The sequence below is a fragment of the Typha latifolia genome, chromosome 14, assembly GCF_019914945.1.
Source record: "Typha latifolia isolate L0001 chromosome 14, TyphaL0001v2, whole genome shotgun sequence".
Classification (NCBI taxonomy): domain Eukaryota; kingdom Viridiplantae; phylum Streptophyta; class Magnoliopsida; order Poales; family Typhaceae; genus Typha; species Typha latifolia.
Genome location: NC_133099.1, coordinates 1,289,021 through 1,312,481, shown reverse-complemented (window position 1 = coordinate 1,312,481; position 23,461 = coordinate 1,289,021). Strand labels below are relative to the sequence as shown.

The 23,461-nt window shown below is 38.2% G+C and overlaps 4 protein-coding genes across 7 annotated transcripts; 3 read left to right on the top strand and 1 right to left on the bottom strand.

The window, feature by feature from the left end:
* The first annotated feature begins 105 nt into the window (after nt 1–105).
* LOC140800893 (bystin) lies at nt 106–4,448 on the top strand. The gene is made up of 12 exons (XM_073155805.1): nt 106–344; nt 432–641; nt 730–856; nt 1,084–1,135; nt 1,225–1,552; nt 2,198–2,277; nt 2,369–2,416; nt 2,741–2,887; nt 3,447–3,519; nt 3,621–3,696; nt 3,955–4,037; nt 4,130–4,448. Exons 1-11 carry the CDS (start codon nt 204–206, stop codon nt 4,032–4,034), a joined length of 1,362 nt encoding a protein of 453 aa, XP_073011906.1. The 5' UTR covers nt 106–203; the 3' UTR covers nt 4,035–4,037; nt 4,130–4,448.
* A 709-nt stretch (nt 4,449–5,157) lies between these two features.
* On the bottom strand, nt 5,158–8,562 carry LOC140801010 (uncharacterized). The gene is made up of 5 exons (XM_073155988.1): nt 8,348–8,562; nt 8,225–8,278; nt 7,617–7,720; nt 6,166–6,204; nt 5,158–5,630 (listed from the first exon to the last, which is right to left on the bottom strand). Exons 1-5 carry the CDS (start codon nt 8,421–8,423, stop codon nt 5,496–5,498), a joined length of 408 nt encoding a protein of 135 aa, XP_073012089.1. The 5' UTR covers nt 8,424–8,562; the 3' UTR covers nt 5,158–5,495.
* A 1,809-nt stretch (nt 8,563–10,371) lies between these two features.
* Nucleotides 10,372–14,827, top strand: LOC140801514 (uncharacterized). 2 transcript variants are annotated; one of them, XM_073156695.1, is made up of 5 exons: nt 10,372–11,045; nt 11,265–12,213; nt 12,307–12,831; nt 13,171–13,635; nt 14,042–14,827. In XM_073156695.1, the coding sequence occupies exons 1-5, from the start codon at nt 10,462–10,464 to the stop codon at nt 14,348–14,350; spliced, it is 2,832 nt and encodes a 943-aa protein (XP_073012796.1). In that variant the 5' UTR covers nt 10,372–10,461; the 3' UTR covers nt 14,351–14,827. The 2 variants fall into 2 exon arrangements, with proteins under 2 accessions (XP_073012796.1, XP_073012795.1); XM_073156694.1 differs by having other exon boundaries at nt 10,372–11,057.
* Nucleotides 14,828–16,141: 1,314 nt separating this feature from the next.
* Nucleotides 16,142–22,012, top strand: LOC140800589 (MLO-like protein 14). 3 transcript variants are annotated; one of them, XM_073155340.1, is made up of 15 exons: nt 16,142–16,866; nt 17,423–17,480; nt 17,670–17,911; nt 18,143–18,259; nt 18,452–18,512; nt 18,867–18,961; nt 19,137–19,211; nt 19,540–19,625; nt 19,846–19,895; nt 20,090–20,130; nt 20,229–20,393; nt 20,515–20,550; nt 20,757–20,824; nt 20,936–20,996; nt 21,434–22,012. In XM_073155340.1, exons 1-15 carry the CDS (start codon nt 16,735–16,737, stop codon nt 21,833–21,835), a joined length of 1,689 nt encoding a protein of 562 aa, XP_073011441.1. In that variant the 5' UTR covers nt 16,142–16,734; the 3' UTR covers nt 21,836–22,012. The 3 variants fall into 3 exon arrangements, with proteins under 3 accessions (XP_073011441.1, XP_073011442.1, XP_073011443.1); XM_073155341.1 differs by lacking the exon at nt 20,515–20,550; XM_073155342.1 differs by lacking the exons at nt 16,142–16,866; nt 17,423–17,480 and having other exon boundaries at nt 17,676–17,831.
* The last annotated feature ends 1,449 nt before the right edge of the window (nt 22,013–23,461 follow it).

Sequence of the window (23,461 nt, the reverse complement as noted above, 5' to 3'; positions counted from 1 at the left end):
TTCTCGGGGTCCGAGTCCAAACTTAATTCGTATTTGCAACTTGAACCCTATTTTTTTCGTATTGGTACTTTATGCCCTGGGTCTGGGTTTAAGTAGGTTTAATATTAAAAGCCGCGCTAGGGTTTCTCTCTCCTTCTCCCACTCCTTCTCCTCCTCTGCTCCTTCTCCTCCTCCTTGCGGCGTTTCCCGCTTTAGAGGATCCAATGGCGGGTAAGAAGAGGAAGGGAACCCAGCCACCGCCACAAAAGAAGCAGAATTCCAGCCGCGCCGCCCTCGACGCCGACGACTCCGTCGTCTCCAAGAAGCGGTCTCGCCTCCCAAAGCAACATCAATTCGAAGAGGAGGCAATCTCTCTATCTGTCTCTAAACTTACCTCACTTTCTCTCTCTTCTGCATCTGATTTCAAAGACGTCTCCTTTTTTTTTTTCCAGAAGATATCTTCGGACCTCAGCTCCAAGATTCTGAGGGAAGCCATAAAACAACAGAAGGAAATTGAACAAGAGACTGAGGATGGTAATCTGACTTCATTCTCGGCTGTATCCGATGCTCCCTCTGTTCACTCGGAGAGTGACGAGGAGGAGGAGGACTTTGATGGATTCGATGGGTTCTCCGAAACCCAAAGCCAGTATGATGGTGGAGAGGTGCGTTTTTTACCTCGGACTTTATTCCAAGATTGCTTTTTTGATCTCCTTATGGTACAGGATTAGTAATAATTGCTGTTTTGTTTAGTTGGAGATTGACGAGGAGGACGAGAGGGTTTTGGCGGCGTTCATGCCTAAAGACGCAGGCCCGCAGCAGACATTAGCGGATCTCATTATTCAGAGAATTAAGGAGAAGGATGCCGAGGTTACTTCTGGTTAGTTTTTTGTTTTTATGATTTTATCCTTTTGTTGATCTTTTTGAGGTTTTGTGATGCAGTGAATTGAGGCGTCCCTGTAGAACCTAATAGTTGACTCGATTTTTTTCTTCTTTCTGCACATTCTGTGAAAAAATTGAGTTTATTAAACATCGCTATTTGTTGGTATAGACTGATCTTATTATAAAATGATGATGTCCTATCATATTGCCTTCTGTATATTGCAGAAGCACGGCCAGTTCCTAAAATGGATAGTACTGTGATTGATCTATATAAGGGGTATGTGAGTCTTCTCTTTTCAATGATTGCAACTGTGAATATCTAACATCCTAGTTTTACTAGATGCTTGTGACATCTCATGTCTGCAGGGTTGGCAAGTTGCTACGTCGATACACTAATGGCAAAATCCCAAAGGCATTTAAACACATTCCGGCACTTGAACTTTGGGAGGATGTGTTATATTTAACAGAGCCAGAGAATTGGTCCCCTAGCGCTATGTATCAAGCAACAAGAATATTCTCTTCAAACATGAATGCAAAAAGAGCACAACGTTTCTACAATCTTGTCCTACTCCCACGGGTCAGGGAGGACATCAGAAAAAATAAAAGACTTCATTTTGCTCTCTACCAGTCACTGAAAAAGTCCCTATATAAGCCAGCTGCATTCTTCAAAGGAGTTCTACTACCACTATGCCAGGTATCTGTTGCATGCTCTGGCATAATCATATTATTGGTATAACTAAAGAAGATTTAAATCCTCATCTCAAGATCTCAAAGTGCCGTTCTAATTTACTCTTTTTAACTTTGCCTGTATGTTTCTTTGTGCTTTTACATGTTTTTTCAGCTTAGCCATGTACATTCAGACATACACAACAGAATGTTCTAGATTTTTTGGTCAAATTTTGTATAGGTAGCAACACGGAAGAGTTGGTGAAGAAATAACTAATTTTTGTATTGATACCAAAGTAGCTATTCATTTACGTAAGTTCCCTAATATTCCCTTATGCTAGTCATTTAGCTTTGGGAAACATCTTCAATTTTGAGACATATCCTCATTTTTCAGGTTAAACAGACAGAAGAAACAAAAGTTGCAAGATTTTATTCTCACCAATTAACACCATGTTGATTTTCTGTCTGGTCACTTTTTACATAGAATATGTATTTATTATCACTTGTGCGGGATGTCGGGACCATTAGTCAAGCCACTACTATAACTTTTATCATGAAAGTACCTTTTGCTTCTTTGATCCTATGCATCACATCAATATAGAATACTTCAATTAGTGGAAGCAATACCTCTCTTTCTTCGAGGCTCTTATGAAATCTATATTGTGGTTGCTAGTCGGGGACATGCACTCTTCGGGAAGCAGTTATTATTGGAAGCATTATTGAGAAAGTCACAATTCCTCCCCTTCATTCGAGGTACTATCTGCTAGCATTTTTTGTTAAGTCCAATCTTCGGGTTGATTGGAGGAACTAAGTAACAAATGTCAATTTGTTGGTGGATCCACAGTGCAGCACTTATGAAGCTGGCGGACATGGATTATTGTGGCACTACTAGGTAACCAAGTTTGTTTTGAAGTTTATACCCTGAGCTTTTTTATCCAAATTGTTTCTTCCATAAATGAGCTGAAGACATATAATTAGCACTTAAATATTCCTTGAAGTTTGACTTGTTTAATATTTTGGTGATTAATCCCTGAAATTTTGGATGTATGCATCTAAGTTGCTTTTCAACCATAATTTGTGATCAGTGGTCTTTCAGAGTTCAAACCCTAATCCTACATTTGAATCTGAATTACATTTATTGTCTGTACTGCAGATAATGTAATGGTATTTTATTTTGTAATGAGCTTGATCTTTTTTGTATCCCTTGTAATTGCAGTTATTTCATCAAGCTGTTTCTGGACAAGAAATATGCATTGCCTTACCGGGTGCTTGATGCTGTTCTTGCTCATTTCATGAGGTTCCGTGAGGATAGGAGGGTCATGCCTGTTATATGGCATCAATCACTTCTTGCCTTTGTGCAAAGGTTAGTAGTCAAGATTTGTTCTCTTATCAATGTTACTACTAATTGGCAAGGGCTTCAAGATTTAGCTTGGATATCATGTTAGTATCTCTGATTCCATGTGGAAGTACTTAAAAAACTTGAAGGGAGCATCGTCTATTCTACAGACTTGGCAGAACATTTACTTTTCATTTTGTCGAAAGTCCTCAGAAGTGGAAAACTAATGCTGTATGTCCCAATAAAGAAATTGACTTCTCCTGTAGTCTGTATAAGGTGTTATTAATTTCATATTTTATGTGGGTCCAAGAACTGGAAAAATACTTTCCTTTGGGGGGAAGAATTCTACATGGAAACAAAGTAGCGGCAAAAAGCACTTTTCCTTTTCTATAAAGTGGTATTCTCCATGGATTTTTATTTCCCAAACATTCTCTGTGGATCCAGATGCATTTAGATGAAAAGTTGCTATTGTAGTCTTAATATAGAATCTATTTTCTTTTTTTCAACTATGTTATCAATTAAAGGGCATATCATGAATGTTGACAATCCTCTTACTCTTGATGCATTTATTGTTAATCCATGGCAGGTACAAGAATGAACTGGAGAAGAAGGATAAGGATGCTCTTGATAATTTAATGCAATACCAGAAACATTATTTGGTATGACTATACTTTGGTTAAAAGATATAAAGCAAAAAGTGCAATTAGAGAAAAGCTAGCTGAATTATCTGATGATGTGATCTATCTTTGTCTCTGAATAGGTTACTCCTGAAATTCGTAGAGAACTTAAAAACAGCCGCAACCGGGGCGAGAAGGATGACGATCTCATGTTAATTGATATCCTTGATGAAAATACTCTTACATAATCTGTTGGGGATTACCTTTTACCTGAAAATCTTTGCTTACAATTATAACATTGTTTTTTTTTTCTCTTTAGATTCTTGTTCTCTACAATTTTTAGTCGTCATTCTTTTTTCTTTTCTTTTTTGTTTATGGAAAGGTATAGTTTGGATTTTTGCTCTCCACCTACCATATTAAACTGTTCCTTTGAATGAATTATCGGCACAACTCGTTTCCTTAACGGGCCTGCCTTACCTTCACCTATTTCGGTGATCAACAAACCAATTGAGGAAGATCGATGGGACTTCCCAGAAGTTCCGATGGAGGAGGATTAAAAGGTTTGGTCTACATATATTCTAATTCAGACTTTCTTTATTTTTCTCGTTGCTACGACAATATAATTATGATTTGTCTGATTCTCTTATTGCAGATGCTGTAGATGGCTCCTGTCCCTGGGCTGCTGTATTGATCATTCAAACAAGAACCGATTCCTTCATCCCTAACCACGGTGCAGAGTTAGCGCCAGTTCAACGGCACATTCACCAGTTATCTGTGCATTGCTTTGTTCATGGAGTATCAACAAGAAGGAAATTTATAATTTAAAAGTTATTTTCCATTGTACGATCATCATATGAGAGTTTTGTCCATCCAAATTTTCAAAATGTCATATATTTAGAAGGTTTTTTTATTATTGTGAATTAAATTGTTTTGAGGCTTTAATTCCAGCCTTGGCTTATGTTGTGTGCAAATGGCATCTTAAATCTAGAGGTATCATGCAGGATGATCAAGCCTGCAAGGAAACATTATTCACGAACTTACATCAACAATTGTTACTCTTGCTTTGGTGTAGTAATATTTATAAAATTGAGAAAAAAAAACATTCCTTACACTTGACTCTGTCATGCCATCAGGGTCCGTCATATCACTGGGATGCTTTAAATATCCATGGTAAACGTATACAGGTTTCTCCATGTTGCTTAGTATGCTTCCATGGAGTTGCAACCTGATCACGTTGCAATGCTCTAGACACTAAGATATATTAATTCACACTCGTCAGCAGTACAGTTTTATCTTCAGTAGGATGAATATACTCTCCGCCAATATATTATATAGTTAATTACACTAAGCCTCCCTACTATTATCATTATTCATATACACCCCTTGAATTTTTTTTATGACATGGAAGAAAATACTTATTTTTAATAGTCTATATAGTTTTTCATAGTTGATTATTTCATAGGAATATTTTTCTTAATTCAAGTATCCATGTGAATAAAAAAAAAAAAAAAAAAAATATATATATATATATATATATACAAAATAGTGATAGTTCAGATAAGCTAAGTATAATTATCCTTATATTATAAGGGAAGCATTGCTCTTTTGTAACACTAACATGCATCTAAATGCATTATGATGCATTATAACCAATAATACCAGGCAAAGGAAGGCAAACGATAAAAATATTTTATCTTCCTTGATACTTCATTTACGAGAATACATAACAGAAGCTCATGTAGGTTGCTTAGCCTGTTCTTCATTTTACCAGTGAAAGGAAGGAAGTTGATATGCCATTCACAAACAAGTACAATAAAAATCTAATGTAGGCTTAATTTATGCTACAATCTGGAACCCCTTGGTCAACCAGTGGTGTAAACTTGAGTTAGCAAAAAGTGTGGAAGCTTGGACTAAACAAAATATAGGCCAGTATGGGTGTTCTCTGTAGGAAAAAAAACTGATTGACTGAACACCATTATGCTTCCTCTGAATGAAGTATGAGCAATACAATGGTAACTCTATGCTGAAGTGCTTGGTAGGTCATCAGTATCAGTAATGGGCTTTGGATGCAATGGTGCTGGTTTGCTCACAGGGGGTGGCCTAGGCGGCCGGTTCGGTTTAACCTGCTCAACTTTCTCTGCAGGGATATCAAACTGCATATTGCGAAACAAACAAATTTAAGAACTCTGGAATGACAAAATTATCTAGACAAATAGCCTCCTACAAACAAACAAACAGAAAAGAAAAAACATGGCAAGACATCCACAAGTCAGTTACCCATCTGTCACTTTAGACACGTACCAAGCTCTTAAATATTAAAATTTCAAGCTTGGATAGGAACTAGAGAAATAAGTATAGTATATAATAATATATCCTCCAATTATGACAAGTGAAAATGCACTAAAGGGATTAAAATCTTAATGGAATGCCAAAGTTTCATTGCTTTAAATTAACCATGAATAATTTAAGTTCATGTCACAATAACAATATTTGCTACTTGTGAGTATACATAAAAGAATAGAGGATCTTATAACTCAAGACTTGTGCACATAACCATGTTTCCAAGTATATATTTCATTTGATTGCACTAAGAAATCAAGTTACTAACAGAAGAATTTTCTTTCCTTTTGCTACTTTTAAAACTTCTTCAAGAGAGAAGGCATTCCAAGCTTAAGTGAAAAATCTAACCTTAAAACCACAGCCAGAAACACAAGCATGAAAGCATTCCTGCATAAAAAAGACAATCGATTAGTACAAAGGATTAAAGTAGTAATATCAGGATCATTGATTGTTAATATAAGAAATTCACTATACTCGGAACTAGACGCAAGATCTTATTATCATCCCTAGGAGATAAAGATGAACTTCTATTGTGGCACCAAAAGATGACGGATATTAAATGCAGAAGTTATATTGGCCACTCTAGAAATAGATAGAGCCTACTTCAGTAACCACAATTCCATATGAAGAAAAACTGGCAATAATGCAGCCACGTGTTCTATCTAATGACAAGAGAGTAAGTACTAAATCGGTAGGACATGTAAGCACACAGATATTCCAAAATTAAATTTCTGATGTATTTCAAACCAGTCATAAATCACTTCAATAACAACCGAGCGAATAAGAAGACAAAACCACAACGACTGCGTCATTAATGTACAAACATGCTTAACTTTTCATTTCCAGCCCACAACTGGCTTTGCATTTAATCAATCAAAATATCAAGCTTAGGTACTTTAAAAGTTTAAATGCAATGCTAGGTCAATGCAACTCAAATTTCTTTGATTTAATTTATGTCAACTCTTTCTCTTTCTGAGCTTCATTCTCAAAGCAGTTTTACTTGAGTTTCAGTTTTTATGGTTGCAGCTACCCCTTATCGACATAGTTCACTTTTCTATACATATTTACATTCTGAAACGTAAAGTTTCATAATGTAACCATTAACCAAGTCCATGTAAGTAGATTCATGTAAATAGTCCACGTTACTGAACCCTAATAGCAGGATTGATTGATTAATTGAACTTGTAACTTTGTGGGAGTACAAATTTCTCACAAAGTATTGAGAAGATACCAATACTTCGTCATCTACTTTCGTGATACCAAAAAACAAAGAAAAAGAAAAAGGAAAATGAGAAAGAAGAGAAAACTAAAAAAATAATTGGTAAAAATCATTTGTAAAGATACATGCAAATGAATATATTTGACATAGCCTCTTAACCGTTTTATGAAGAATATGCAGTGCCTAAAACAGAATGGAGACTATTTTTGGTACAAGAATTGTCGCATATATTTCTAAGCTAAAGTTAAGGAACAAGATGTGGAAATCCACTATACAAAGGGACTAATAGGACAATTTATTTATCTTCCAAACAGGTCAAAAGTGAGCATGATGTTAACGACATGCAAACTGGTATCTGAGCATCATAAAGTAAGATACAATAAATTACTGAAGAGTAAAACAGACATGTAATAGTGAACCCATTGATGTCCAAACATGTTATGCGCACCCATATTTAATACTTTTTACCGATCCAACTTTTTCTTGCTCAAATAGTGTAGCATACAAATTTAACAAAGTTAAGAATTTTCATTAAAAATATGAGATTCTATATCCACGAAAAAGAAATAGACCGACTCACCAACGAATAACTATCCTCTCCTGGAGACCTATCAATGTATGCACTCCATTCACGGTCCTTCAAAACAGGATCTTTATAGCATATCTCGTTGCATTCACTAATACCTGGAGATTCAGAAAAAGAGTAATTATCAAAATACAAAAGTAACAGAAATATATAGTAGATAATCTCTTGCAAGTTATTATAAAGTCAGAGCTAAAGTAGAAAGGGCCACTTTTAGAAGGCAAGAATAAAAACCATATCCAAATAATGCTCTTCTCTTACTTCATTTTATACTCTTCTCCTTGAAAACGCAAGCGCTCCATTTAACGCAAATCTGGCTTTGAGTAGTAAACTAGTTACATGAAGAAAGATCTATTTATACTAAATCCTGTTGTTTCTAATATTCCCAAAAGAAAAATTCATCTACTAAGTTCTTTAAGGAAAACATACGTATTCTAGAGAAAGGGGCATCATCCTCTCATTCTTGATCTTACGTGTCCAGGATATATTAAGTATGACAACATTCAGACGAATGTACTCTTTATATGGAAATATATAAGCACCAGAAATTTCACGAACACAGGAAGAACTAGAAGAATCATGTAAAGTACGATTAAGATGCTTACATTCTTCCCAAGTCTCCCCATCCGTATCGCATCCTTTCTTGCAGAAGACTCTCCCTACGATAACCCAAATCACTTCAAGAATCCAGGACCAGAGAGAGAGAGAGAGAGAGAGAGAGTACTAACAAGGGATTTGGATGAGGTTGGCGTATTTCTTGGTGCAGCGATTCCCGCACGGGGGAGTCCAGTCCTCAAGAAACATCGTCGCCTCCGATGTCGCCGCCGCTGCCGTCAAGCGATCGGATTCTCCCCCTCGCCCTCGACCTTAGCTCCAAGAAGGGATTCGGATCGGCTCGCTCGTGGGAGGAGAGCGAGAGAGGGAGAAATCTCAAATGCGGCTGAACCGTATATTAGTTACCATGAGGAATATAAATAGACGGGTTTGGGTCCCAAAACCCGAAAGAAACGAGATCCGGCACGAGCATCGCATGCGCTTTTGCAGGTACTCGGGTCCAGTCAGAAGATACGCAGTAAAAACAAATAGAATATTCTGATTACATATGGTAGTTTTTGTAAATATATAAAATGGAGGAGCCTCCATGTAAATAAACCCGAATATGAGTTTATTTGCAAAAGCGACCCTTTTATTAATTTGTTTGTTTATTTCTTTTCTCGTCTTTCATAGTTTCATACGGTTGCTTTTGTAAATATACCCGTTAAAGAATAGTGGAGGAAGTCTTTTGTAATAAACCCGAAAATAAATGAGTTTATCTGCAAAAGAGACCCTTTTATTCCTTTATTTTACTTATTTCTCTAACGGTTGTTTTTTGTAAATATACCCGTAAAAAAGGTGGAGATGTAAATCACTAGAGTCGAGGAGGTTTTTCATAATAAACCCGAAATATGTGAGTTTATTTGCGAAAAAGACCCTTTAATTAATTAATTTTTTTGTTGAAATATGTGCTGGATTTAGCTAGGGTTAAGGTACATGGGTGAGTTAATAATTTGGAAAAGAGCAAAGCAAGGATTTGCACTCAGCAACTAGATTTCGAAGTTTCCACGGACAGCCGAGCTCTACCTTCATGATCTAGTGAATCTGTCTCTACCTCCACCGATCCTTGTTCCCTAGCCAGGGTCAGCCTGAGCAGTACAGCCCTGCTTTCGGCTAGTAGTGCCGAGTTCCCTGGCGTGGGCTCTTAAGCGACTTTCAGGAGTGCGCCTTTCGTTGACCTGAGCACAGCTCCAGCTCCCGCTTGATAGTTGCTCGGCGAGTAGGCGTCGTCCGCGTTCACCTTGATCCAGCCGGGGGTGGGGTCAACCATCTACATTCTTTCCTTGGCCTGGTCATCTTGGTCTTCGACTAGGTTGGCTTGGCGTAGTCCCGTGCAAGTTGCACCGCTTTGCGCACCACCATTCTCGCCTGGTCGTTGTCTCCCCGGAAGACCCTAGCATTCCATTATTTCCACACCGTCCAAAAGGTTGCTGCGATGCCTTGCATGCAGTATCCTTTGCTCGGTCCCTATCCCATTCCTAACAGAGCCAATTCGGTCCTACATGGCGCCCTTCGTTGGATGTCCAGCCCTGTTCACTTGCCATTTGGGCCCACACCTCCAACACGTATTTGCATGAGAAAAAAAAAGGTGGTATATGGTTTTCGGATGGATGCCACACAAGGTGTAGTTCTCGTTAGGCTCGATTCGGAGCACATGCAGATAAGCCCGAGTGGGCAATCTGCCCCAGCAGAACTTCCATGTAAACATGCGAACTCTCGGCGCCAACGGAGCTGCCACAAGCACTTGCCATCCTTGCCATCTAGGCTGACGGCAGGGCTGAAGGTAGGTGTAGATGGCTTTGGCTCGTGGCTCGCCTTCCCGGTGCGGTCACCAAATCCATTTGTCCGGCTCTGTGGTTGGTATATTCAAGGCCATGGTGATTTCGAAGGCGAGATCCTGCATCTCAGCCACTAGTCTAGCATTAGGCCAGCCTTTCGCCGGGATCAGGTCGCTCACTATCACCACGGCAGCTGCGAGACCATCACCCACCAATTAATTAATTTTGTTGTCTTATATATGGCTGATTTTTGTAATTATACCCTAAAAGAAGAGTATGGTGGTAGATGTATATAATGGAGGAGGTTTCTCGTAATAAACCCGAATGCATGAATTTATTTGCATCAAAGACCCTATTATTAATTAATTTGTTTTTTTCTCTGATCATCTTCCCTCCAAACTAACTGGATAAGAAAACGGCAATCTTGTACTCCGCTCGGTTGTATCACAACCTTGGTAATCTATTTCGCCATGGAAGCTCTCCATTGCTTCCTTACGGTACCAAAATCCCCTCCTATGCTCTGCTCTCCCGATACCCTACCCATTTGCACCTATCCCAAATCGACCGTTTCAAAACGCACTGGTGCAATTAGGGTTAGGACTTCGAAGTTCCTCAGCTTCCGCGTCTCCCATGTCCTTCGGAAGTACACAACCGAAGCTAGGTTTTCCGCGAATCAAGTATCAGGAAGCGAGAAGGATTGGGTTTCGGAGGATCTCCGGAAGGAGGCGGAGGAAACCCTGGAGTGGAGCTCCGTCTGCTCCCAAGTCTCCGCCTTTGCTTCCACTAGCGCAGGCCTCGCCGTGTGCCAAGGAGGGGATCTCCCGATTGGAGGAGATAGGGAGGAGAGCGAGAAGCTATTGGATCAGACGGCTGCCGCGGCGCTCCTCCCGCAGCCGTTGGATTTTTCGGGTGTTGACGATGTCTCGATAATTGTGAGGTCGGCGGTCGCCGGAGAGATGCTCGCCATTCGAGAGCTTTGTGCTGTCGTTCGGAGTTTACGTGCTGCAAGAAGGGTTTTTGAGCAGTTGGAGCAAGTCTCACGCGATTCTGATAGGTGCCAATCGCGGTACTCGGTTCTTAGTTTATTCTTGATTGGAGACTGGGATTCCTTATAGAATAGAGTGGAATAAGTGATGTTATAGATTATTATTTTTTTATTTTTTAGTTTTTAGCAACTTTATTTGTTTGGTTCCTACCCGCTTCCTGTGTTTTCATTTCTTCATGATTCACAATCTAGAGTTGATAAAATTTCCTTTATTTTTTGTTCCAACAGGTACTCTCCTCTTCTTAAAATACTGCAAGATTGTGATTTTTTGACAGAATTGGTTGAGAGTATTGAATTTTGTGTTGATTGCACCCTCTCTATAGTTCCAGATCGGGCTAGCAGGAAGTTGGAATCAATTAGAAAAGAAAGGAGGGGGAACATTGAGAGACTAAAATCTCTGTTGAAAGAGGTGTCCATGAAGGTATTCCAGGCTGGTGGTATTGACAGCCCTTTAATTACTAACCGTCGCTCTAGAATGTGCGTTGGTATTAAAGCTTCACACAAGTCTCTGCTTCCTGAAGGTATTGTTTTGAGTTCCAGCAGCTCGGGTGCGACATATTTTATGGAGCCAAGAGATGCAGTTGAACTGAACAACAATGAAGTTAGACTTCTTGGGGATGAGAAAGCTGAGGAGCTTGCTATTTTGGGCTTCCTAACTTCAGAAGTAGCAGCCTCAGAAACAAAGATCAGGCACTTGATGGAGAAGATTCTGGAGTTGGATCTTGCTTCTGCTAGAGGTGCATATGCCCAGTGGATGATTGGTGTGCGGCCGCATTTTAGTGAGGAAAGTGAGAAAAGTAAACCAGACACAACCCCAAAATATCTGTCAGTGGATATTGAAGGTCTCTGTCATCCTTTGCTCCTTGAACCTTCGCTTAGAAGGTTGCCTTCTTTTGTAGTGGCAAAAGATTCAAGCGCAAAAGTGTTAGATACAAGAGGAATGGTGGACTCTGAAGAATCTCCTGGTATCGAGACTCCTGTTCCTTTGGATATCAAGATAGGACATACAACAAAGGTAGTTGTTATCTCTGGACCTAATACTGGAGGGAAAACTGCCACTATGAAAACTTTGGGGTTGGCCTCTCTTATGTCGAAAGCTGGGATATTTCTGCCTGCTAAGGGTAGTCCTAGGCTTCCGTGGTTTAATCAGGTTCTCGCAGATATTGGTGATCACCAGGTAGTTTCTCTGTTTCTCTGAAGAGAAGGTATCTGTTGTGTTTTGGTGATCAAATTTGGTTTATTAATGAAACTCTTATTTTCTCGATTGAAGTCATTGGAGCATAATCTCTCTACCTTTAGTGGGCACATTTCACGTCTTTGCAAAATAATACAAGTTGCTTCAAAAGATTCTCTTGTTCTCATTGATGAGATTGGAAGCGGTACTGACCCTTCAGAAGGTGTGGCTCTTTCCACCAGCATTTTGCAGTATCTCTCTAATCATGTTAATCTAGCTGTTGTGACCACACATTATGCTGATTTAAGTCGTTTGAAAGCTGTTGATTCTCAATTTGAGAATGCTGCAATGGAATTCTGTATGGAAACCTTGCAACCTACATATCGTATACTATGGGGGTGTACTGGTAATTCCAATGCCTTGAGTATTGCTAAATCAATTGGTTTTGATCAGAAAGTGCTTGATCGTGCACAAGAATGGGTTGAGAAACTAGTTCCTGACAAACAGAAGGAACGCCAGGGCCTGCTTTATCAGTCTTTATTGGAAGAAAGGAATGTCCTAGAGTCTCGAGCAAGGGAAGCCTCATCAGTTCTCTCGGAAGTTAAGAAACTATATAATGAGGTATGCTTTTATAGTATGCCATGAATGCTTTTTGCATGTTATACATGTGACATAAGGCCATCTATTGCCAAATTATTTATGGGGAGAACGTTAAGGGCCAGTTATCTAAACATACTTTTTCTTTATGAAAGTTCCTTTTCCAAGCTTTTCCAAGCTTTTCCAAGCTTTTCTGCTGTCATGGTAGTGATGTTAATACCATATTCCTTCAAACTGTAATAATTTGTTGTAAAGTTTTAATTTTTAATATGTGAATCTTGGTAGCATTTCCTCAGTCATTATTGAATTGGGACTTGGGAGATGATACTGATTATTTTCTTGTGGACTTGCTAAATCAATAAGATTTGCTCTGAGGCCGAAGATCTCGATAGGCGGGAGGCAGCTCTGAAGCTAAAACAGTCTCAGTTGATACAGAATGAATTGAAGGTTGTGAAGTCCCAGATGGACTCTGTAATTAGGAGCTTTGAAAATCGACTCCAGAATTCAAGTCCCAGCCAATTTAATTCCATAATGAGAGAAGCAGAAGCAGCTATTGCTTCTATTGTTGCAGCTCACAGTCAGACTGATAATTTGTTTGATGAGGAAACAGAGAACCAGAGTTCATATGTACCTCAAGTTGGAGATAAGGTATATGTAAAAGGTTTAGGAGATAAGCTGGCAATTGTTGTTGAAGCACCAGGTGAAGATGGAATAACTATGGTTCAGTATGGAAAGATCAAGGTCCGTGTTAAAAGAAATGACATGAAACTGGTGCAGAAAAGCATAAAAGATACATCATCAACTATGTCTTCCTATGCAAAAGGAAAGGTTCGTTACAAAATTTCATGGAAGTGCTTATAATTTTTTTCCCCTTCACATTAAAAAGGAAAAACTACCTCTTTTCTCTTACTGTTTATTCTTCCCATATCTGGAGGAACATTTACAGACAAATCATCTATCTTGCAAGTTAGAGTAGTCTAGAAATCTCATGCCGATTGAAAATTTTAATACGCAGCAGCTTAAATATAAATATTTCAGAGCCCTTTGGTCCAATTTAGTTCTTACGTCTTATGATATCATTTGTATTTAGTCTAATAAATTGATCCTTGATTGGCCTTGGAACTTAAGGTTGCTGGATGGTTGCTTCTGTAGATTGTACAATTTGACAACTTTTGAATTCTGTCAGCATGATGAGGTTAGACAGCTTACTTATTATTAGTTTTGCTTCCTTCAGGAGCAGAGGCAACAGTCAAAGAGACCTATGAAGGCATACAAAGATAGGGATATTTCATTTGGGCCAGTTGTGAAGACGTCGAGGAATACGGTTGATCTGCGAGGCATGCGTGTTGAAGAGGCATCCCATCACCTTCAGATGACAATTTCAGGAAGCAAATCATACGGGATTCTCTTTGTTATCCATGGGACGGGCACTGGTGCTGTAAAAGAATGTGCCCTTGGTATACTTAGAAATCATCCTCGAGTGGCCAAGTTTGAAGAGGAAAGCCCAATGAACTATGGATGCACTATTGCTTATATCCAATGATATTCTGTTATATCCTTTTAAATGATGAAATTGTTGCTCTTACAATTTCTCATTGAGTCATAGAATTTTAGTTCTGACTTTGTGTGCTGCCTGTCGTCGAAGGAAGTCAGATGAAATCATAATCTTGCCCTGGAAGTGTAGGGTGACATTCAATGTGATGGAAAGACTTGCCCAGATTCCGAATGATGATAAATATGTCACTGCAAATCTTGTACATTGGAACATTTTTGTAAGCATGAGAGCATGACCCAGAATAGGAAAAAAAGTATGGTACATGTTTCAGAGAGTGATATTACTGGTGCCTTGATCCCCTTGTATTCATCTTCTGAGAAAGAGTCAAAAGAGGATCATTCATCAAACTTACATTTGGTTGCCTGCATTTGGACTTTTCTTTTTTCTTTTTTTCCTTTTTCTTTTGGGGCAAAAGACAAAAGTCCTATTTCATTGAAATATAAATCTGCATTTGGACTTTGAGAATGATTAATGTCACAACACTTGTATCAATCAATACTTTTTGTTCATTTCCATGATCAAAGACATCCCACATGATGTGTTAATATGCTCTCTTTATTGGTCTTCTTAGCTGAAATGTGGTAGGGTGTGACCTACCAGCATAATGGAGGATGTGAAATGCCAATAATTGTATGCTATCATCCCATGTTAGGGGTGCAACTTCTCACGACAGACATGTATTCATGGGGTCCCCCTAATCTATGATCTGGTACATATCCAAATTTTAACGTGGTAGGCCATCAAAGAAATGATCAGTTTGGCATATCTCAACTTTTCTTCTTTTTGTCTCTCACTAGAATAAAAAAATTAGAGGCCAAAACTTAGTTTTCTTCTTCTCACCATCTACTCAATTTCCGTATTAGTTCTATAACATAAAATTAAGAACAAAGTTATCCTAAAAAATTGAAAACTAGTTTAATTACTATACAAGAAAGAGCTCCAACCTAAATATCTCTTATTTATTTTAATATAAAATAGTGCTAAGTTGTTCTCTTGCTTTATTATCATTTTTTTTCCTCCTTTATTTCGGAATTTGAATATTAGAAAGTGGCCTAATCGTGAAGACCGACTCCCTGATCCTCCTCTGCAAACGACGTGCACCGTCCATCCTCCTCGTGATCCGCGCCTCGTGATGGGACAGGAACTACCTACCAGCTATGGATCCATCTATGTTGATGGGTTCATGTTCTGATGTAGACATAGAATGCCATAGTTTTTATTAAGATATTTGCATATTGACTCAGTTATTTTTAGATAATTATTTTCTGAGCAAATTACATTTTATCCCGCCAGGTTTGGACTAATTACAAGTTAACATTCAATTATTTTCAACTGAAACATTGAAGTGCTACTATATATTTTTTTTCACTCATAGTTAAAAGTACCATCATTTGACCGTACGTGAATTCTTAGCCTAAAATTTTAAATTATCTTTTTTTGTGAGTTAATTAATACATTGGAGCAAAAATACTTATTATTAACTCTATAATCTTTTGATCATTGTCCTTTTTTCACGCGGTGGATCATGTGCATTGCACGAGTGCACAAAACTAGGAGATTAGTGCCTAATCAAAGGAGTAAACTCTCCTGAAACACTGGTACTGGTCAGCTTTATGTTTTTCTTTTTGCAGTTTGACCCTTATTTTTACGAAAAAGTACTCTATAAAGTAGTCACTATTTATTTACAAGTCGCCAAACAGCAGGAGATCGAGGTCAGGTGGGATTCACAAGGTTTGACTGGGGAAGTGAACTCTCGACAGTCTCAACACACACACACACACACACACACACACACACACACACACACTCTCTCTCTCTCTCTCTCTCTCTCTCTCTCTCTCTCTCTCTCTCTCTCTCTCTAGATCTCGTGTGTGTGTGTATGTGTGTGTCAGAGGAGGGTTGCTGGGAACCAGGAATCTTCTCCTACTTCGCCGTCGCAAGCTCAGAAGGATAAAAAATCAAAATCAAAGAGAATATTGCATTTGGAAGAGCATTCGAGATCCCCTTTTCTTTGGTAAAGGTCTCGTCTTCGCGTGACAAGCCTCTATGCCTCTCTCCCTCCATCTCTGTTTGTCACTTAGTCCGTACTGTAGCCAATTGTGACCTTTGTAGAAGAGTTCTCGAATCCTTATTGAAGAAAGTTGCGATCTTCCATGTGGATATATTAGGGAGCAAAGAAAGTTGCGGTATTTGCTTGTGGGTTTCGTGAGAGGTCGAGGTAGAAGAAAAGGTTGTCATTTTGCATCTGGGTTTCTTCCTCTGCTAAGAGATCTTAAGGTTTGTTGGAAGAAGAAGAAGAAGAAGAAGAGGGGAATCATTCAGATTTTATTTTATTTTATTTTTTGCCCGCTTAATGCTTAAGGAGCATAAATATGGAGATGTCGAACCATGGGGGAGAGTTGCGGTCTTTGGCACTGACCCCTACTTGGTCAGTTGCTACGGTGTTGACCATCTTTGTGTTCGTTTCTTTGCTCGTAGAGCGATCCATCCACCGTTTAAGCTCGGTAAGTTCATACACTGCTCCTTTTGATGTGATTTACTATCTTGAGCTAATTATGTATCAATGTTGGATTATTATTCTGTTGTTTGAGTTTCAATGAGTAGAAGATTTGGTTGCACATAGTATGTTCGTGATTTGGTGTCGCGAATCATATGTTTGATTCATTGCATGTATAAGAATCTACGCAGTTGGATGATATATGAATTTTTTTCCATCATGTACTTCGTTAGTAGGACTTGTTTGCATTAGTTTTTTCGTTTTGTTTTTCTTTTAGAATAAGATATCGTCCTCCTTAAGCTTTTGTTTCTGTCTAATTGGGAAACATATTTGGTATTAGCTGTGGTATTAATCATAAGAAACTTGAAAAGTGAACATTTTTTTTATTCCTTTTTCTTCATAAAAAAGGAGGAGATAGGGGGCATAAAATCCTAGCACAAAATATATTGACATATTGTGCCACCCCAGATGTTTTGTAGCTTAATAGCAGTTCATCTCATTGAACTTAGATAATGGATATTGAGTCCTAACAGCTGCTTATTGTGTGTTCTGTTCTTTTCTAGTGGTTGAAGAAAACACACAGGAATCCACTTTTTGAAGCACTAGAGAAAATGAAAGAAGGTATACATTATTTTCATAATATTGGCTGCTCTTTTTTAGTATTTGAAATTGCATTCTAATAGTCGATTAGAAATGCTGGCAACTAGTCTCTCTCTCTCTCTCTCTCTCTCTCTGAGTTATTGCTTCAAGCTTGCTCTTGCTATTCTCGTTCTGCTTAATCAACTAACATTTTTGACTCCTGTGCTGCAGAACTGATGTTGCTAGGTTTTATATCGCTGCTCCTGACAGCCACTTCCAGAATGATCTCAAGTATTTGCATTGACTCAAAGTTCTATAGCAGTAATTTCTCTCCATGTACCAGAGCTGAGGTCGAAGATAGTACAACCACCGAAGATGTCCCACCTCTGGACCGTAAGAAGCTAATGAGTTTTGTTCTTCATCACGCATTTAGGAGGAGACTTAGTCAACTTGATCGGCCAACCTGTACCGAGGCATGTGATCATAACTATAAAAATAATTGAGATTCACTAGAAAATCTCTCCAATTCAATATTCTCTTATATCATAATGAATCTGAGATATTAGTTTCCTAGTTGTTTTAAGTTAACTTTTTGTGTATGCCTGCAAGTATTAAAATATAGATTGAGGGACTTGTTTTGCTTGATAGGATTTATCTCACTTTTCTTGCTAAGTTTAGCAGTAATCATTTGGTTTAATGTGCAGGGTCATGAGCCATTCGTTTCATATGAGGGTCTGGAGCAGCTCCACCGATTTATATTTGTCATGGCTATAACTCATGTATCATACAGCTGCTTAACCATGTTGTTGGCCATTGTTAAGGTGTGTTTCTCAGTGTATTGTTATCTTTCTTCTGGCTGTAATTTGTGCAAGAGCTTTAAATTACATGCTTCTGTCTCCTAGAGGGAAGACAAACTTGACTCATAATTGAAGATCTAACTTCTGAGATTACTTTTTTTTTCGAAATAATTTCTGAGATTACTTAAGTCTGTCTAATCCTCAATTTGCTCATAGATCCATACTTGGAGGAAATGGGAAGAAGAAGCCCGCAGGGATCAACATGATTCATATTCAGGTAAGATCTTTATGCCGTCAAAATATTTGACAAAGTGAACAAAGAGCATTTGCACTAGTAAAATGAAACAAGTGCATCAGGACATAATCAATGTTGCCTTAGATAAATCACTTGCAACAGACAAGAGTATCACTGTATCAGAATTGATGTGGACCTTCATTAGTTCATTCAGGATGTCTCACTTCAGTTAATAGTCTAATTTCATTTTTCAGTAGCAGCATATCTTTTTTTTATCTGTTCTGTTCTCATTATGGAAGTCACTTATGAAGAATCAGTGACAGCATATCTCTTTTCTCTGTTCTCTGTTCTATTCAATTTTAAGTCTCGTCCTGTTCTAATTCATTTTTCTAACAGAAATTACAAGAGCATTGACGATGAAGAGACAGTCAACATTTGTCAAACTTCACTCATCCATTTCATGGAGAAGAAATAACTTTCTTGTTTGGGTGGTATGTTAGATTTTGCTAAGCTATTGTGATAAATTAACTTTTATATTTCTAGAGAAGACAAGATTAGCTCTGTTGTCATTACCAATCAAAAGGAAAATAATTAATCTTTTACATAATTTGTCTTATTATTTGCTTGTATTGACGATATTTGTAATTGCTATTATTGGACTTGCAGACATGTTTTTTTCGTCAATTTGGTAAATCTGTTGTTCGAGCGGACTACCTTACCCTGCGCCAGGGTTTTATCCTGGTAAATGATATCTTGAGAAGTGACCTTTCTTGTGTTCCTTTTTTGGCTTATAAGGATATATTTTGCGCCATTACATTGTTTTTTCTTGCTCCTATTTTGTCGAATTTTAACACAAAAAGGAGCTGGTCTCCAATTTTAAACAAAATATAAGCAAAACAAGTTTTTTTTTCTTTCCTTTTTTGGTTGGAGGGGAAGGGGATGTAATAGTGGGGAGTCTGTTCCAGGCGAAGGACCCTCGCATATTGAGAAGACTATGTTGTAAATCTTCACTCGTATTTTTGCTTAGCTGTGTTGTTTGATCATTCCTTTTGCTTATCCATTGTTACAGAACCACAATCTTACATCAAGATATGATTTCCACAGCTACATGATACGCTCCATGGAAGAAGAGTTTAAGAAGATTGTTGGTGTGAGGTAAGATGCATGTCTTTTTGTCTCGTTATTTTATACGAAGCAGAGTATCAGTTTCTATTACTGCTATAGTTTCTGTCGTCTTGACTTCTGTACCCTTTACAGACTGTTCATTGTCTTATTACTACCATCCTGTGATGTTCTTGTCTCTAACTTTTGTACACTTCATTGAGAACTATCAGCAAACACCTAACCTCCTATGCTGTATTTCTTACTCTTGTAGTGCACCATTGTGGGGTTTCGTTGTTGCTTTCATGTTGTTCAACATAAATGGTAAGTCATGATTTTCTTTTAGACTGTTCTTTGGTTTAAGCATCTTCTATTAGAAATTTGTTCTGTCAAATCTTCGAAGTGTGCAGGCTCGTCTAATAAACACAATTTTTTCTCTAGTTGTTGGCATATACATCCTTGTTTCTGCACTCTTAAGTGTTTGATCATTATTCTAACTAAACCATCTTGTGTTGCAGGATCTAATCTGTACTTTTGGATAGCCATTATCCCTGTTACCGTAAGTACTGATTTGGAAACTGAAATGACCTTTCAGACAAATAATGTTTCTGATAGATTCTCGGTTTAAAAGAACTTATAATTTTTTTTCCTATATAGCTTGTTCTTCTGGTGGGTACGAAGCTACAACATGTCATTGCAACCTTGGCATTGGAGAGCGTTGGCATTAGAGGGTTTGAGGCCAGATTAAAACCACGAGATGATCTCTTCTGGTTTAAGAAACCAGAACTCCTGTTATCTTTGATTCATTTTATTCTTTTTCAGGTATGCCCAATTGCTATCTCCTGATTTGGAAAATATACCTGAAAGGTCATTTTAGTTTCTTTGGCATAATTTTCAAGTAGAAAATTGAATCCAATATCTCTGATATTGTTAACTCCTGCAGAATGCATTTGAGTTGGCTTCATTTTTCTGGTTTTGGGTACTTACTCTCTATCTCAAGTCCTTTTCTTGCTGCTAATTTTTAGAAACTTCTTAAAAAAATTGTCTCCCTCGTTATATTACTCCAAACAAGTTCCTGGCTGTAGAACTGTTTAGTCTAAAAGATTATTAATCTTGTGTTAAACTTGCAAACCATCATTGCTTACCTTTTCTTTTAGCTGATAGTTTAATTGTATTCATCTGCAGTGGCAATTTGGATATGATTCATGCTTTATTAGGAACCATCTTTTGGTATATTGCCGCCTTATATTGGGGTATGTGAATGCTGAATATGAAAGTTTAAAATATCTTTTTGTGATACCTGAAATGTTTTCACATCTCCATAGCAGTACAAGTACTTTCCTAAATCTACACATACTTGTCAGGTTTGCTGGCCAGTTCCTCTGCAGTTACAGTACATTGCCACTCTATGCCCTTGTCACACAGGTAGTAGATCATAATATATTATATACTCTATATTTCCTCTTTCCTGATGAGAATGGTTCTGCTTCAGCTGTTAAATGCAACTGTCTGAATTTGAATACATAGCTTCTTAGTCACAATTTTACAAACTTATGTTGGTTGATGGAATATCTAATTCATATTAGGGTCTATATGTTGGTAGACATTAGTTGGATTGAGGCTTTAACCATATGAAATGCTCGACGAACTGTCTGCCACTCCAAATATTGTTTGCACCCGTAGATCAAGACCGGACTGATGTAATTGAAGAAAGGGTTTATTTCAGTTCTTACATCCTTGTTTGCCGATACTTCCACATTGTGATTTCCATGATATCCTCTGATCTCTGTCATTGTGCTACTTTCCCATATTGTCAAAAGTTTGATCCTCTGACTTCCTGATTAATCTGATCATATAACCAGATGGGATCAAACTACAAAGCTGCATTAATTCCTCAAAGAATTAGAGATACGATCCATGGATGGGGAAAGGCAGCGAGGAAGAGGAGGAAACACCAACGTGGCATGGACGAGTCAACGATACGCACAGAAACTAGTACTGTTTGCTCCATTGAAGAAGACGATCAGGTGCTGTTCGAGGATCCCTCTTATATACAAATCGAGTTGCAGCCTACTACCACTACTACTACAACCGCTACTGTTACTACTGAGAATTCTCCTATCGGCGATGGTTATCCCGTGCATTGTAGCTACGACGCACCTCTCCTTCATTCCTCGATTTCTGTACCCTCCTCTCCTTCTCTTTCAAATCATTACAGAAATGGAATATCAAGGTCACTTTCGATGCCCGCATGGAGAAGGTAACTAACTGCATGAGGTTGTATACATGAAATGTATATGCTTATAATAGCTACCAAGATTGTTTGAAACAAGTTTGGTTAGACAATACTTTTTCTCTTCATTTTTACTTAGAAATATGAAAGGAAAAAAGGAAGGGTCAAGGAAAATTTTCCAATATCTTGGTCCTTTACTCTTGTTATTTCCCCTATGTATTTATATATGCATGTATGAAATGTCTCACTTGCAATGTCTTCATAAAAACTCAAGAGTGAATGATATCAACTCATGAACCATAAGTAATAATAATCTTGCCTTTTCTTTTTGGTTGACAAAAACCAGCAATCTTATTTCATTGAAACATAAAATAATTAACCCCAGTGTGAAGAATAACACAAGCAATCTCTTATATCAACAAGATAATACTGACCAAGCCAAGAGCAAAACAACTTGAATCAGATCTACTAGAAAAACAATAAATGGTAAACAAAAACCTCAATTACACCAAGGGCATATAAAATGTACTTAGACTCCTAAAGAAAAGAAAAAATATATATAGAAATTCTACTGCTGGCTCCAAACACTACAGCAGCCTCTGTATAAGAGCAGCGAGATTATTCGATGCTTCACAACCTTCCAGTCTTTAGCACAGTCTGTAAAAATTCTATTCTTTCTTTTAAGCCAAATACTCTATATCAAAGCCGCCAGCTAGATTAACAACTATATTCTTTATGCTATTAGAATATGAGAGATATTAGAGGTTCTAAGTGTAATTAACCTTTATAAATTAAACATTTTTCACCTTATAATGGTGGATTATTGTCTTTTTACAACAAAAAAGGGTGATAACAGTATTAAGGTCATTACCTCTTAAATCTTAATATAATAGAAACAATCCGCAACTAAATGCTAAATTAAGGCCGTTGAAAGCGCTTAAGCAAGCGGTTACCGTTTTGAGTCGTCGGTCAACGGCCCCAAGCGAGACACGTCGCAATCAGAACACCCTGGCAACCGTAAGCGCGCACCTCGGGATTCGCTACTTTCCACGCTGTTTCCACCTCGATCCAACGCCTTCTCTTTCGGTGCTCCCCCATAAAAAGGGGGCAACCCTGGAAGAAGAGAAATCAGAGTGACGAAAAGAAAACCCTAACCCTAACCCTAATCCTAATCCTCCAATCCCGGTCTCCTTTCTCCTCTTGCGCGAAGGTGATCGTCGAATGGGGGGTTTCGAGAAGCAGGTGAAGGAGCGGGCGGGCGAGCTGAAGCGCGCGTTCAAGAAGGGGATGAAGGCGGTGGGCCCGCCTTGCAAGAAGGGGATGAGCGTGGTGGGGGCCGCTTGCAAGAAGGGTTGGTGCAAAGTCCGCAATCTTAAGGCTTAGATTTCAGACGAGATCTCTCATCTCGTATTTCCTCTCCATTATTTGCTATCTTTTTTTTTATTATTATTATTCTTTGAGGTTTGTTGGAGATAAAATGTAATTTGGAGTCTATTAAGCGTCTCGTTGTAATTTTTTGCTTCTTTTTTTTTTGTTAGGAAGTTTGCATTTAACACCCTACATTGAATAGAAGTTGAAATTCCACCTTTGTTGACTTATGAATAGTCAAAATACACGATGCAAATTGTAAAATCGCTTAAATGAGGGGTTTGTATGC